This window comes from Phaenicophaeus curvirostris, chromosome 11, assembly GCF_032191515.1.
Source record: "Phaenicophaeus curvirostris isolate KB17595 chromosome 11, BPBGC_Pcur_1.0, whole genome shotgun sequence".
Lineage (NCBI taxonomy): Eukaryota > Metazoa > Chordata > Aves > Cuculiformes > Cuculidae > Phaenicophaeus > Phaenicophaeus curvirostris.
This window is the reverse complement of record NC_091402.1, coordinates 14723858-14738224: the sequence shown is the minus strand read 5'-3', so window position 1 is coordinate 14738224 and position 14367 is coordinate 14723858. Positions and strand designations below refer to the sequence as shown.

Below are 14367 nucleotides of genomic sequence, written 5' to 3'. Positions count from 1 at the left end.
TTGGGACCAAGGAGGATGCAAAGATGGACCAAAGGTGCGGGGAACACGAAAGGGGTGCGCGCAAAAGCGGGGGTGACGGACAGGACAACCCGCTGCGCCTTGGGCACCCGCGCCGCGACCCTCGCCCCCCCCAGCGGGACCAGCAGCTCTGCCCGCGCCGGGGGATGCCCGCGGGGGGCCGGGGCGCCCTGCCCAGCCCGCTCCTGCCCATCGCACCCCGGTCCTGTCCGTCCCGTCCCATCGCATCGCATCCCATCGCATCCCATAGCATCCCAACCCATCCCATCGCATCGCATCCCACCCCATCCCATCCCGGTCCTGCCCATCCCATCCCATCCCATCGCATCCCAACGCATCCCATCCCAACGCATCGCATCGCATCCCAACGCATCCCAACGCATCCCATCCCAACGCATCGCATCCCAACGCATCCCAACGCATCCCACCCCAACGCATCGCATCCCATCCCGGTCCTGCCCACCCCACCCCATCCCTTCGCATCCCACCCCGGTCCATCCCACCCCGGCCCCGCCCGGTCCAGCCCCGCGGGTCCCGGCCGCCTCCCCCGCCCCCTCCGGGCGGCGCACGGGGCAGGCGGAGGCGCGGCGGCTCTGACCGCCCCCGAGCCGGCCCCGCCGCCCGCCCAGCCCCGCCGCCCCGGGCCCCGCCGCCCCGCCCGCGCTCCGCTGCCCCCGGAGGGGCTGCAGGGCCGGCGCGTCCGCCAGGGGCGAAGGCGGCGGCGCCCCCCGGGACGATGCTCTGAGCGCCCGGGGCAGCGAGCGAGCAAAGTTGCGGTGGAAGATGAACGACGCCGGTGAGTGCGCGGGGCCGCCGGGAGCGCTCGCCGCCTCGGGACGGCTTCTCCCCGGGGCCGGCAAACGCCCGGCGGGCTCCCTCCCTCCGGGGCCGGCGCCCTCCTGCCCTCCAGCCGGCGTCACCCCGCCCCCGGGACCACCGGGTGGCACCCGCCGTCCGGGCGCTGCTCCTCCGGGCTGCATCCCCGCACCGCATCCCCGCGGCGGGGACGGCACCTCTGCTCCCGGCATCTCTGTACCGGGGCCGGTCCCTCTCCTCCCGGTCCCTCTCCTCCCGGTCCCTCTTCTCCTGGGGCTGGCAACCTATCCTCCCATCCCCTCTCCTCCCGGAGCCGGTCCCTCTGTTCCCATCCCCTCTCCTCCTGGTCCCTTTCCTCCAGGGGCTGGCAACCTGTCCTCCCATCCCCAATCCTCCCGGGACTGGTCCCTCTGCTCCCATCCCCTCTCCTCCCATCCCCTCTCCTCCTGGGGCCGATCCCTCTCGTCCCATCTCCTCTCCTCCCGGGGGCGATCCTTCTCCTCCCGGTCCCTCTGCTCCCGTCCCCTCTGCTCCCAGGGCCGCTCCCTGTGCTCCCATCCCCTCTCCTCCTGGTCCCTCTGCTCCCTTCCCCTCTGCTCCCGGGGCCGGTCCCTCTGCTCCCCATCCCCTCTGCTCCCATCCCCTCTGCTCTCGGGGCCGGTCCCTCTGCTCCCATCCCCTCTGCTCCCATCCCCTCTGCTCCCGGGGCCGGTCCCTCTCCCCCGGGCTGCCCCTGCCCCGCCGCCGGCCCCGGGGGCGGGCGGGTCCCGGAGACCCGGGCTGGGGCTAAGGGGGCTGCGCCCGCTCCTCCCTCGGACCCGCAGAGCCTGCACAAAGCTCCCAGGAAATGTGCTGCGCCTGCTTCTGAAAGTCTGGTTTTCAGGGAGGTAATGTTTTTTTGCAGAATTTTCTCTCTGAGGAAAACCCCAACCCTTCCTCCTTCCTTCTATTAACTTGCCAGATTTTTTCCTTGATGGAAACTCGGAAGGTGAATGAGATAGGATAAGAAGGGAACAGATACCAATGATGAGACATTCAACAGTTAAGCATTAAAAGAAATCACTGGAAAAATGGGGCAAACTCTAAAGTGTCCACCAACACTTTCTGATTTTCAGGGGCGAGGCGTGTGTGTAAAAACCGTAAGAATCCAGGAAACAACTATTATGACCTCTGGAGTTATTTAGAAAAATCGAACGGTACATCTAGAATTAAAGAGGAAGAGAAACAGTCCCTTTGTATTAGCCCTATTTTTTTCCACTGCGTTTCCTTGTTCCAGAAGGTGAATGTTGTTGGGCACCTCACTTGCATGGATGCATCCTGAAGCCCAGAGATTTCACCGCTAGATACCTTGCCCTACAACTGTCATGTGTTGGGAAACTGTGAATCATTGTTTGCCAAAGCACAGGAACATAGGACTGGAAAGGATCTTTTAGGTCAGCCCGGGGCCTCTGCTGTTGTATTGTCACACCACTCTGCTGAGTTTAAAGCAAAAGGTTCTCTTTCCCCTTTTCCCCTTGGAGCGGGGAGTGAGGCGCTCTGCTACCCAAAAATTGATGACATTTCCATTCCGTTTTCTGATCCTGTCTGGACCAGACTTTGTCCCTCCCAGGAGACAAACTCATTTGAAAGTTAAGTGAGCCAGCCAAACATTGCTTTAGCCATGATGCTTCAACCTCCCTTTCTTTATCTCTCGGTTATTTAAAACAGAGTGGCTCTAATCTGATCCTGTTGTCAGTGGAAGTGCAGTGTAAGGAATATCAGATGTATCCATTTGTAAAGTCTTAAATTTTGTAAGCAGTTGTTATTTTTCAGGAATGTGGGACTGAATGGGACTAACTTCATTACCAAAAGCAGTACTTGTGGTTACAAAACACTAGGTCATATTGCTCCTTTCATTAAGTCATCAAATTATATCTTAAACCAAAACTTTTTAGGTAGCTTTCCTACTGTTTCTCTCACAAAACTGATAACCTTTTACCATCGCTAGTTATAGTTTCCAGACCAGATTCATCGCCATTTATTCTTGTGATTACATTGTCCTTTTGCTTAAAAATAGTTCTTTTCCTCCTCTGGTGTTTACCTCCAGGTTGTATTTATAGAGTACTCATATCCCTTCTCAGCCTTTGTTTTGTACATTCACACAATGCAAGGAATGTCTCTCCCATCAGTGCAGAGTAGAACTTCCTACTGAATCTGGAGGAGGGGGCATTTATTAACTGGCACAGCTCAGGGACCAGCATTAGCCATCTTCGCGTTCCAGTCAATATACACAGCACCAGCGAGTAGTTGTAGGTGCAGGAATATATGGCAGCCTTGATCCCACAGAAGTTAAAATAACAACAGACAGAAAACAGGAAGGGAGATATGGATTATCCTCATAGATGCGGAACTGATAGGAAAAGAAAGATGAAGCAATCCACCCAAGGTCACAGGAAATCTGTGGTAAGAGACAAGAGAACGACCCCTGTCTCCAGCCTCATAGATAGGACCTTCCAGCCTCTGAGTACCCATGTGTTTGCCAGGTGCTGAAATGATGCTGCCCATAGGAAGAATGGGCAGATCTTAGACTCCAGAGCATTTAAAGGTGTAAGCAGATGCTGTATTCTTCCAGCTGCTACTGAGAGTGATATAGGAAAAGCTGCCCTGGGTACCTGTCAGAGAATTTTAACCAACATCTCCCATGGCTCCTAAGAAACAATATATGAAACAACACGTGAATACAAGCTGCCTGCTGCAGTGTGAACTTCTGTTCTGAAATCACAGCTAAATTGGAAACATCACAAACAGATTAAAAAGAAAGCTATACCAGCAGTTTAGTACCTAGATTATTTAATTGTCAAGTACATGTGTTTTTTCTCAGTCAGGTCCTCCAGCCCTACCAAGACTTGTCTGTACAGTCTGCTAGAGGCAGGGAAAATGCTAGAGAGTTTTCAGGATCAACATTTTTTTCAGTGTTGAAAGTCATCCTTTTCTGATTATATTGCCTTCAGATTTTTCCCCTTTCCCAGACGTGTTTCTCTGTGGGATGTTATGCTGTTGTATTGTATTTACAGATGGCTGCAATAAAGTTACATAGTAAGAGAAATCTGTAAGCCATTGATCTGATATCCCAGAGTCATAATGCATTGATCTAATCATAGAGGATGGATTCCAGTAACAGTATGGAGCAGCATTTTATTTCTGCAGTGGGGTGTGCTCTGATAGCCCAGCTGTTAATATTTCAATTAAGATTTGTAAGAAGACAAAATCCCCATGGGATAGTGACTACCTACTATAGGTCTGTCTTCACACTAGCCGAGTTTCTTGCTAAATACAGAGCACTTTTTTGATCACATATTTGAAGACTACACACTGATAAGAGAGGACAGACATTTTTCAAAAGTATCAGACTTATGCAGAAGCTGAAGTACCATTTTCATAAATGTCTGAGGCCTTTGGGAGCCAAACCTGCTAGCTTTGAACAGGAGCTCAGACCTGAAGTGCCTAAAGCCCCAATTCTCAGAAGACACTTAAGTATTTAATTCCTATTCAAGTCAAAGTGGGATCTGATACCTAAATCTGGACTGCAGTTCCATCTGAAACTAAGAATCACACTCCTGCATCATTAGAAAACCCCAGTCTAAATACCTTTTCCATTTCAAGTGACTCCCGTGCAACTGTTTCCATTTCTTATGTAATTTTTGTCATTTCAAACTTTTCTCTGACAGTGTGAAATAAGTGATGCGTTTACGTGTTGTAAAACAAAGAGAACTACTTTTGCTGTGAATGTTGCAAAATTAATGACTTCTCTGTTATTTACCATGCGTCCTGGGGTCCTACCAGTGACAGTACTGGTGTTTTATGAGTTGAACCCCTCAAAGGGATTATATTTTCCTTGTAAATCATGCTACCTCATCTGTTTAATCTCCAACATATTCAAGCAGGTTACACAGCTTAATGCTGGGTACTTAATTCAGAATGACATTAAAACGGCTTATCTACATAGGCAGCTTAAACACGCCCTCACTGTCTAACTTGGACAGCTGGCAGAACTGTAATTACAGGTGGGAACCTACAGCTTCCTGTACTGGAAATGTAATAAATGAATTTTAGAAGACTCTATGCTTGGCTTGCCTTACATTCCTGGCAGCATTTCTATAGTGGCTGGTGCCCATGCTCTGGCCAGGTCCAAAACCAGCTCTTCATCTGCAAATTAGAGCTGTCCGTATCACTTACAGTGAAGCTCCATGTGTTATTATGATAGGAAGCTCTATCTACCATTCTCGCTGAAGCACTATGATCAAAATATAAACCCATGTGCTAGACAAGCCAAAATAGACACAGGTACAGAATTTCCTCTCTGTCTTGCTTTGTAAGAACTCGGTGTGTTTTTGATAGCTGAGGTGTGGGAACTTCTACCTATGGCTGTATAGTGCAGTCACACTGTTTCCATGAGTTTCTGGCTTTGTGAGCACTTCGCACATGTGGCTTTTGTCAGTGGTGTGAGCTCTTAGACAGTGCTGTCCTGCTCTGCTGTGAGAGGAAGTGTGGGCATGATGGCTGCTGGTGTAGGATGGGTTCTTTGTTGTTTCATTTTGTTGCCTAGTTCATGAAATAGAGATGCTGCCATGAATAACTTCTGTCCTTCCCGGTCCAAATAATTTTTAAGTCTGTAGGTGACATGTAAATGATTCCCCTATTTGCTGCTATTCATAAGGCTGCTTATTCTCATTTAGAAAGTGGAATTTGGAACTGTTGGAACGGTGAGGCCCTGGCACAGGTTGCCCAGGGAAGTTGTGGCTGCCCCATCCCTGGAGGTGTTGAAGGTCAGGTTGAATGGGGCCTTGAACAACCTGGTCCAGTGAGAGGTGTCCCTGCCCATGGCAAGGGGATTGGAACTGGATGATCTTTAAGGTCCCTTCCAACTCAAACCATCCTGTGATTCTACGATTTCCTCAGAAATGGGACTTCACTTCAAATGGGTAATTTGATCTCAGTCTTTGGAAGAAGTCAGAGAGTTGCTGGCTAAAGGCAACTGTGTAGACGTCTGTAATATTTTAGTAGCACACTGATTTAAGAGAAAAGCATTTACACAACAGAAATAAAGTCTGGGTTAATTAGAATGGGGACTGGCTAACTGGCAGCAGTGAATCCCTGTAGTAGTTGTCTCTGTTACATTATCAAGTAGTGGCATGCATAGCACTGGGATGAGGATTACATCGATACTGTCCAACATTTTCCTTGGTAGGAAAGCAAACAGAAAAGTATCAGATAACAAAGTTCACTACATGATGTAAAGACTGATGAAAGGGTAATTAACAAAGTAGGCAGTGCTGTTATATAAACAGATCTGGATCATTACGTTGGATCCATTCAAACAAATTACACTTAATGCACATTATAAAGCTATCAGTTTAGAGACAATGAACAGGCAACACAGCCTTGGGAACAATTTAGCGATCATCATGGACAAGCAAGTCAACCTGATGCATAACAAGCTAATGGAGAATAGTGAGATCTGGGTCTAAAAGTACTGAACTCTGTAGACAGCATTACCAGTACCCACCATGGAATTCTTCCCACAAGTCTACCCCATGTATGGTAAAGGGGCTATTGGAAAAGGTTCAGAAAAAAATACAAACGCAAAATTGTCTAATTGCAAAGATTTAATGAGTTAATTTTTTCAGTTTACCAAAAAGAAAAACATACCGAGACAGCTGCAGGCAAGTATAAGTCAGAAGCCAGGCAGCACAAACTGGAAATAAAGGCTTCATTAAAAATGAAAAATTCATTACAGGAATAAGAACAATACTAAGGTATATAGTCCACCTTTGCTGACTTCAGACTAAAGCCTTCTAGGGGAAAAGTTTTAACTTTATTCTGCTATAGCAGAGTGAAATTATACAGCTCCTGATCAGAGCTGAACAAGACTTTCTGATGCACTTCTCTGGATATTCCCCTCCTACCTCAAGTTTCTCAGGAACTTTCCATCTGTGCATTTCAACCCCTTCTTCTGGGGCAGAAGCAGTGACAGACAGGACTTGTGTGCATTGGTTTCCACTGGGATTCTACATTTGATGCAATTCCCTCCCACACTGCACCATGCCTTATGGTGCAAAGTTGTTTTGTGTCCATTTAGAAGTTACAGCCAGAACCTTTCAAGTGGCTCAGACACCAAAAGAAGCAGAAAATGAAGAAGAATGAAATTGTTGTGATAAAAGGCAAACTGTGGTGCTTTCTTTTCAGTCATTGTTTGGGTTATTTTTTGAACAACACATCACTGTTATGATGTAGTCCTTCCACCTGCCTTGTTGCATCCATCCAAAAGCTCTGCAGATCCCTGAACTATGCAGTGAATTTCTGTCCTCTCTTCTCAATGTCTCTCCCATTTTACCACGTCTGAGTTGAATTACTGCCAAAGGCATGAAGAAAACCCAGGCCCACAAAAGTCTGTTGGTCAGAAAAAGTTACTTTCAGCATCTTGAGAGATGCCTGATCTGGATGGTGGCACCAGTCAAGGCTGGAACTTGTATCTACACTGTGCAACTAAGTAATTTCTTGGGCCACCATCAGAGACCGTGGTCTACGACCTGTCTACAACTATCCTTGCAAATGTGAAACTTCAGTGTTTAATTAGGCCTACATCCCCAAACAAGCTGCTTGATGGGGGTGGTAGATATGGTCCCTTATCAGCCCTAATTAAATTCTAGGCTAGTTGCGAAATCTGGACACTATTTGAAAATGGGTGTTGCAGTGTTTGGGGCAGTACCCCAGTACAACAGATATAGTGTTTTCAAAGAAATACTTGAACAGGGAAGGCTGTATGGGCTGATCGCCAGTCCAGGGGAGCTGCCTTCACTGCTTAGAAACTTGGAGGGGAGGAGAGTAATTTCATCTGGGCCACAAAAGGAATGAAACCATGCTGAAACGCAGGTCTGCCTGAAGGAAGGTGGGTAAGGAGAGGAAGTGGTCCTTGTCAGTACAAGGAAGCATCGAACAATAAGGGGAGGAGCAGGCTACAGAAATTCCTATTCCCCAAGAGTTTCCTTTTAAGCCCAAGGTGGGTGTGTCTCCCTCCAACATAAAACACATCCTAAAATAAACATGCACAATGATTTGTGAACATACACATTCCTTATGGTGCAATGTTGTTTTGTGTCCATTTAGAAGTTACAGCCAGAACCTTTCAAGTGGCTCAGACACCAAAGGAAGCAGAAAATGAAGAAGAATGAAATTGTTGTGATAAAAGGCAAACTGTGGTGCTTTCTTTTCAGTAATTGTTTGGGTTATTTTTTAAACAAACTCTTGTACTCCTCCCACCGCCTCCCCACCCACTCCACCCCTGCCCAAAGAAAAAGGAAAATTGTTTAAGGAGCCTTGTGAACCACAAGATCAACACAGAGAACAGTTGGGAAAAAACTATGGAAGGAATCAGTAGTGGCCAGTAGTTGGCACAAGTGGCTAAGAGTAGGACATCACAATGCCTGTTGTGACTATGCTATGAACAGGGTCCCTTACCCTAAGTTCTCTTCCACTGGCAGTTACTGAAGGTAGCAGAGGGAAAAACTCAAGATTGCTTGATTCCTTTTGCTGTAGAAAACTGTCACTGGGGAGAAGTGGATGTGTTTAAGCTATATTTTTTGAGTGGATGCCTGCATGGTTTTTTTACAATAAAGGAAATAAGTGCATTACATTATTTTATTTCAAATTTGCTTATAAGACAAAGCTTGGGACATCCTGGCATTCTCTACAGTCCAGTCTTTTTCTTATTACTCAGTTTTTCAGTACAGATACTTTATCTGACAAGAACAAAGATGAGAATGCAGTGACTGTGATCAAGCCTTGTCGCATTCGAGGTGTGGAGTAGGTGTATTTGTCCTACTCGTGGATAGACACCCCTAGAAAAAGGCAGACACTGCAGAAAGTGATACAATAACTCCAAAGTGATGTTTCTTTCTTGGTGTTAACCCTGAAAAATGCCTCATTGTGATGGTAAGAAGTCCATTGCTCAGCTTTCTAGTGAGAAAGGTGTATGGATTTAGTTTTAGCTAATAAAAATTGCATACATTTTACTGCCAGAAAGTTAATTTAGGATGTGCAATCATTGCAATAACTGATTTAAAAATCCAAAAGGTGGATCTGGCTGGAAAGCCAGGCTTACAAGATACTCCTCACTTCTTCTGTTCCCTCCCTGTTTTTAACTGGTGACAGTTTTCAGCACTCTGCAGTCTTCACTTGCTGCAGCCTTGCTACTGGCTGCAACAGAAGCAATGGTACTTCAGCAACAGTGAAGTGTTGAGCACATAATGTTTCTGAAATAATCTGGAGGGAAATACTAGCTACCCATTCTGTGACTGCAGTAATTAGGCAGATGCCCTGCAGCTCAAAGTTGCAGTGGGTACTGTGAAATGAGAGTGCACGCTGCAGTGCTGGGGAGTGGGGAATACGCAGTTCTCTCTCTCCTGCCTTTTCCCCAAGTTGTTTTAAGTCTCCCACACATGAAGCTGGATTGGATAAAACCTCAGATACAGAATAATTCTTAATCAGTGTATGTGATAAGGCGCCTGATTAGAACAGGCTTTTCACTCCTTCTGGGCTGAGCTGAGATCTGTGACTCAGTTTTTAACTTAGAATAAAACTCTCTGGTGTCTCATAATTCTAGAAAGACTGTTTTATGGCTGCATTACAGTGCCAAATTGTCAGCATCTTTCTGGGTCTTGGAAGACATTTCAGTAAGGTTATGAAGATCAGAAGAAACAAACTCTTGTACCTCCCAGAATCTAACCAGACAAACCTGCCAGTATTAGTTCAGTACAAATTACTCCAGTTGGACCAAGGGAACAATTAGAAAAGTACCATGACACCAAATATAAGAACAATCAAAGAATGTTTTTTAAATGGTTTCCATTCAATATTACTTTTTTTCTCAGGATGGTGCACAGCTGAATTTTAATTGTCTTCAATTCCAGATGTCAAAAGTCTGCATTCCAAATTACTCAAAATATAACAGCATGGTAGCTACACTTCCTGGAGTATGGACCATGACCCAGGATAGGATTTTGCACGGGACCTGTGTCCCAGATGGTGTCTCTTGAGCTGCTGTTTCCTTATTTCCTGTGTGTTTGGCATGAAGATTTTGCCTAAAGAATCGTTCTCATCTCTCTCATGGTGAAATAGTTTGTCCTGTGCTTTTCCTTACAATGACAGGCTCCTCTTTTTCCACTAAAATGTATGGATTAAAATTATAAAAAGAATTAGAGCTTTCCGGCTGATTAACCATGTAATTACCTATTGATGCCTCAGGAAAGAGCAAAACCCTTCTCTTATTACCATCTGCAACCATTTGGTGTGCTGGCTTCTTCACACCACATATTTCATCTCATCTAAAATCTCTTGAGGGAGGATCCCTATTGTTGCCTATTTATGCAGCCCTTCAGCATTTCATTTTGTTATTTAAAGAATATTAATTTCAGAACTAAGGCAGCTGGAAGTGGCTGTGGCATGAAAACTGTTCTGTGAGTAAAATGGCCATATATGACTCCATTCATCTAGCTTCAATCTCGCTTATTGTCAGTCTGCTTGAATTCCCCTACATGTGTCAGCGCTTCCACTAGAAATAGTTTAGAGACCCTGGGTGGCCTTATTTTACAAGATAATTAACTTGTTTAAAGTATATTTTGATGTTCAGAGAAGATTGTACCTGCAAGGGGCCCTCCTTACAGGAGGATGGAGGATCTTTTGACTAAAGAAAGGACTGCAGAATTAAAGAAAATCTGCAGAATTTTGCTTTTAGCAAACCATCCCTCATGATTATGGTGTTTGACAAACAAAATGTAACTCCGTATTTGTTATCATGGCAGTGGTAGATGGGAAGTCTGTGTGTTCGGGCACCGAGTGTTCACTTCATTTTTGCTGGGTTGAGTTAAACCTTGGCCTTGTGGTAGAACTAACTTTGTTCACTGCTGAAATTCTGCAAACTACCTGCTGAAATCAAAATCTTTGCTACAAAGTGCTTTTACTGTGTTATAAGAACAGTGACTATGGCTGAAAGGCGTTTCTTTTGTTGTAGTGAAACACTTTGGTGTCGTTGCATCTAAGTGTTCATACTTAATCTCAGGGCAGATTTCTGGGGCAGAATCAAAAGATCTCTAATGTCATTAGTACTCCTGAGTGTGGGAGGTGTTACCCATCTGTAGGTATCTGTGCATGATACACCCTTGGCTCTGCAGCTGTACAACTTTCTCTCCCCAGGTGTGCTAGGGCTACATCTAGTTTAGCTTTGACCTTAAACTGCATTCCCAGAAATAGCTACGGTGCCACACAGTGGGACAGTGCACAGTCTATGTGCTTTACTCCTTCAGTTCTCGTTTCAGAGCTGAGTGTTTTATTGGCTGGACTCTTTCTGCATTAGTAGTCACTGGTAGAAGATGAAGTCTACTGTGGGATATATTCTGTTTACTTTAATAAGAAACAAAGATGACTAACATGTTTTTTTTCTCTTTTCTCTAGAAATCACAAAGCCACCACTAGCACCGAAACCAAAGATTATTGGTCATCTTTCTCCAATACCTGTCTCCAAATTTTCTCCTTCACTGCCAAGGGCTGATATTCCTCATAGCCCGAACTCTATGTCTAGAGGTCCCAAACCACCCATCGCTCCCAAGCCAAAATTCTCAGCTGACACTGAGAGCAAATCCAGTGTTTACACCAACAATAACCTAAATAAGTGCTCAAATGGGAAACTGGTATGTCTTGATGGAGAGCTGTATGAAGGAAACCAATGCAATTCTGATTGCCCAGAATCTGAGGCAGATAATGAATACATTGTAGTTCCTGAAGCTCAGCTGAGCAGCAAAGACTGTAATGACTTGGAACATAAGCATGATCAGAACCTAGATTCCTCTGTGGAAAATGAAGTTTCGGAAACTCCAGAAGAGGTAGAGAAGGAAGAGGATAACATTGCTAATGATGAGGATATTGGTAATCAAGAGGTCACCGAAGATGAGCACCATGATTCTACAGATATTGCGGAACAAGTGGAACCAGACTCTGAAGAGTCAAGCAGAGACTGTGACCAGTCTGAAGCACTTTGTGAGGAGTCCTCAGATGCCCCTGATGGGGATAATGATGCTTCCAAGAATGTAGATGAAGATGAGGATGTTGTAAGTGATTGTAGTGAAACCAAAAATGAGGAGGAAACTTCTGACAACCTGGAGCTGGTTACGGACAATAGTGATTGTAAAACTGACAGTGATAGCATTTTGAACAGAGATGAGGAACTAATGGGTGATATCTGTAAAGATAACGTTGTAACGCCGCTACCCACAGATGAATCAGTCCCAGATTGTGAGAAGGCAGGGCAAGAGGAGGAGGAACTGCCTGAGAATTTAGGAGAGAGAGATGGGTGTCTAGCACATTATGGTGACCACAGCGTGCATGCAGAGCTTGATTTGAACATGGAAGGGGAGTTACAAAATGATGACTGTGCAAGCCCTGAGATGCTTCCCAATGAGGCCAGTGAAGAAACAGGGCCTGGCTTAGAACCAAATGAAGATGAACCCAATGCAGAAAATTGTTTGGGAGAGCCCATCCATCAAGCAGCAGCTGAAGAAGAGGAAGCAGACCCAGATGTGCACAATAATACAAGCTTGGGAGATGCTAGTGATGGCTGCCAGATCACCGAGAGGAGTGATGAGGAGATGACATCGGAAGTAGCCTGTGAAGAAAGCAAAAACTCTGGGAAAGGGGAGGAAGAAACTGTGAATGCAGAGAATATGGATGACGGTTGTCAAATTGTTCCTTGTGAGAATGAGTGTGGTGAGGAAGTACCCATGGAACATTCAGATGAAACTCTTCAAACAGAAGAGGCCTCTCTGGATGAAGATGGCATGACCTCTGATAGTCTACCTACCAATCCAGGGATGGAGCCAGAGCTGGAAGATGTGACTGTTGAAGAGCGTAGTGAAAGTATTGTGGAAACCCTTAAGTCAGATGAGTTGCAACTTGAAGACAGTGAGGTGGAAGCAGACAGCCTCAGCAAGAGGGTCCCACCTGAGGAAGAGTTAGAAGTCAGTAAGCATGGTGAAATGAATGTAGAATGTGGGACCAAACATGTCTTGCATGAAAATCTAGCAGTCCCTGAAGTGGTCATTGTGCCTGAAGAATCAGAGGAAAGAGAAACCAGCAGTGATTCCCTAGATGACCCTTATGTGCTTCCCGCAGAAAATGAAATTGCTCATGATGGAGGGACTGATTTAGGAGCTGATCACAGTAAAAGGGATGAATTAGGCATGGATGGTGAAAACAACTTGCTTCCCATTGATCGCAAAAGCATTGTCACTAGGACACGGTCACTCTCTGGGAAAATGCCAGGCTACGTCCCAGAAACAGTTCCAGAAGAAACTGGACCTGAAACTGATTTCCTATCTTCCCGCAATGGCTCTGGGACAGAGGATTTAAGCAATAATTTATTTTCAGTGGAAGGAAAACCTATGGAAGCTAACAGGGCATTACCAACCAAGTCAAGACGTTTTATTTTATATCCTCGATCTTTTTCTGTTGAAGGGAGAGAATTACCTGTCTCTGTTTACAGAGAAAGTGATGGCTGTGTACTGGATGATGGTAGAATAAAAAGGACAGAAGACAACTTGTCTTTGCCTTGTGTCAATGGTTCCTCAGGTAATTTTTCCCAGAGAAATCACCTTTCATCATGTGGCATGTCTACTCCATCCTCAGTTGTTGATATACCACCTCCTTTTGAACTTGCCTACATCACCAAAAAGCCAATCACTAAAAGTTCCCCTTCACTTTTGATAGAGAATGAATCACCTGATAAGTATTCCAAGAAAAAGAAATCTTCCTTTAAGAGGTTCCTGACTCTAAAATTCAAGAAGAAAACTGAAAGTAAAGTCCATGTAGATGTTAATGTTTCCTCTTCAAGGTCCTCATCAGAGTCTAGCTATCATGGGCCTCCAAGGCTGATGGAGCTGGACAGGAGAAGCCTAAGTAGCTCACCTCAACTAAAATCACATGTAGGGAAGTTCCGTGCATCTGAGTCTCCCTCAGCTGTTCTTTTCTATAAGGATGGTAAAAGAAAAGGAACACCCAAGTCCTTCAGCAGGAGCGTGTCAAGGGTGGAGTCCTTTGAGGACCGGTCCAGACCTCCTTTCATGCCACTGCCATTAACGAAACCTAGGTCCATTTCTTTTCCCAACGCTGACACGTCTGACTATGAGAACATTCCTGCTATGAGCTCTGACTATGAAAACATACAAATTCCTCCTCGAAGATCCACCAGAGCAGGAACTTTCACTGAGTTTTTTGAAGATCCCAGCAGGGCATTATCTGCCGCTAATGAGAATGATGGCTATGTGGATATGAGCAGCTTCACTGGCTTTGAGAACAAGCAGCAAACCACAGACCAGGAAACAGAAAGGTACTGTAACAAATTATTATGTAAACCCTGCTAGCCTTGGCCAAACAGGCAAGGCTTCGCCCCCTAGGTACTGTAGGCAGATCCTCTGTGTTGCTTGGCTTATACTCCCTCTCAGGAAA

General features: G+C 45.8%; 1 protein-coding gene across 2 annotated transcripts in view; it reads left to right on the top strand.

The window, feature by feature from the left end:
* The first annotated feature begins 645 nt into the window (after positions 1 to 645).
* Positions 646 to 14367, top strand: part of FGD5 (FYVE, RhoGEF and PH domain containing 5) — a 92929-nt gene continuing 79207 nt past the window's right edge. Inside the window, exons 1-2 of one of the 2 annotated variants that reach the window (XM_069866033.1) lie at positions 646 to 814; positions 11323 to 14248. In XM_069866033.1, coding sequence (XP_069722134.1) covers positions 802 to 814; positions 11323 to 14248 — 2939 coding nt within the window. In that variant the 5' untranslated portion in view covers positions 646 to 801. The remainder of the gene's footprint in view (positions 815 to 11322; positions 14249 to 14367) is intronic. The other variant, XM_069866032.1, reaches the window with a different exon arrangement.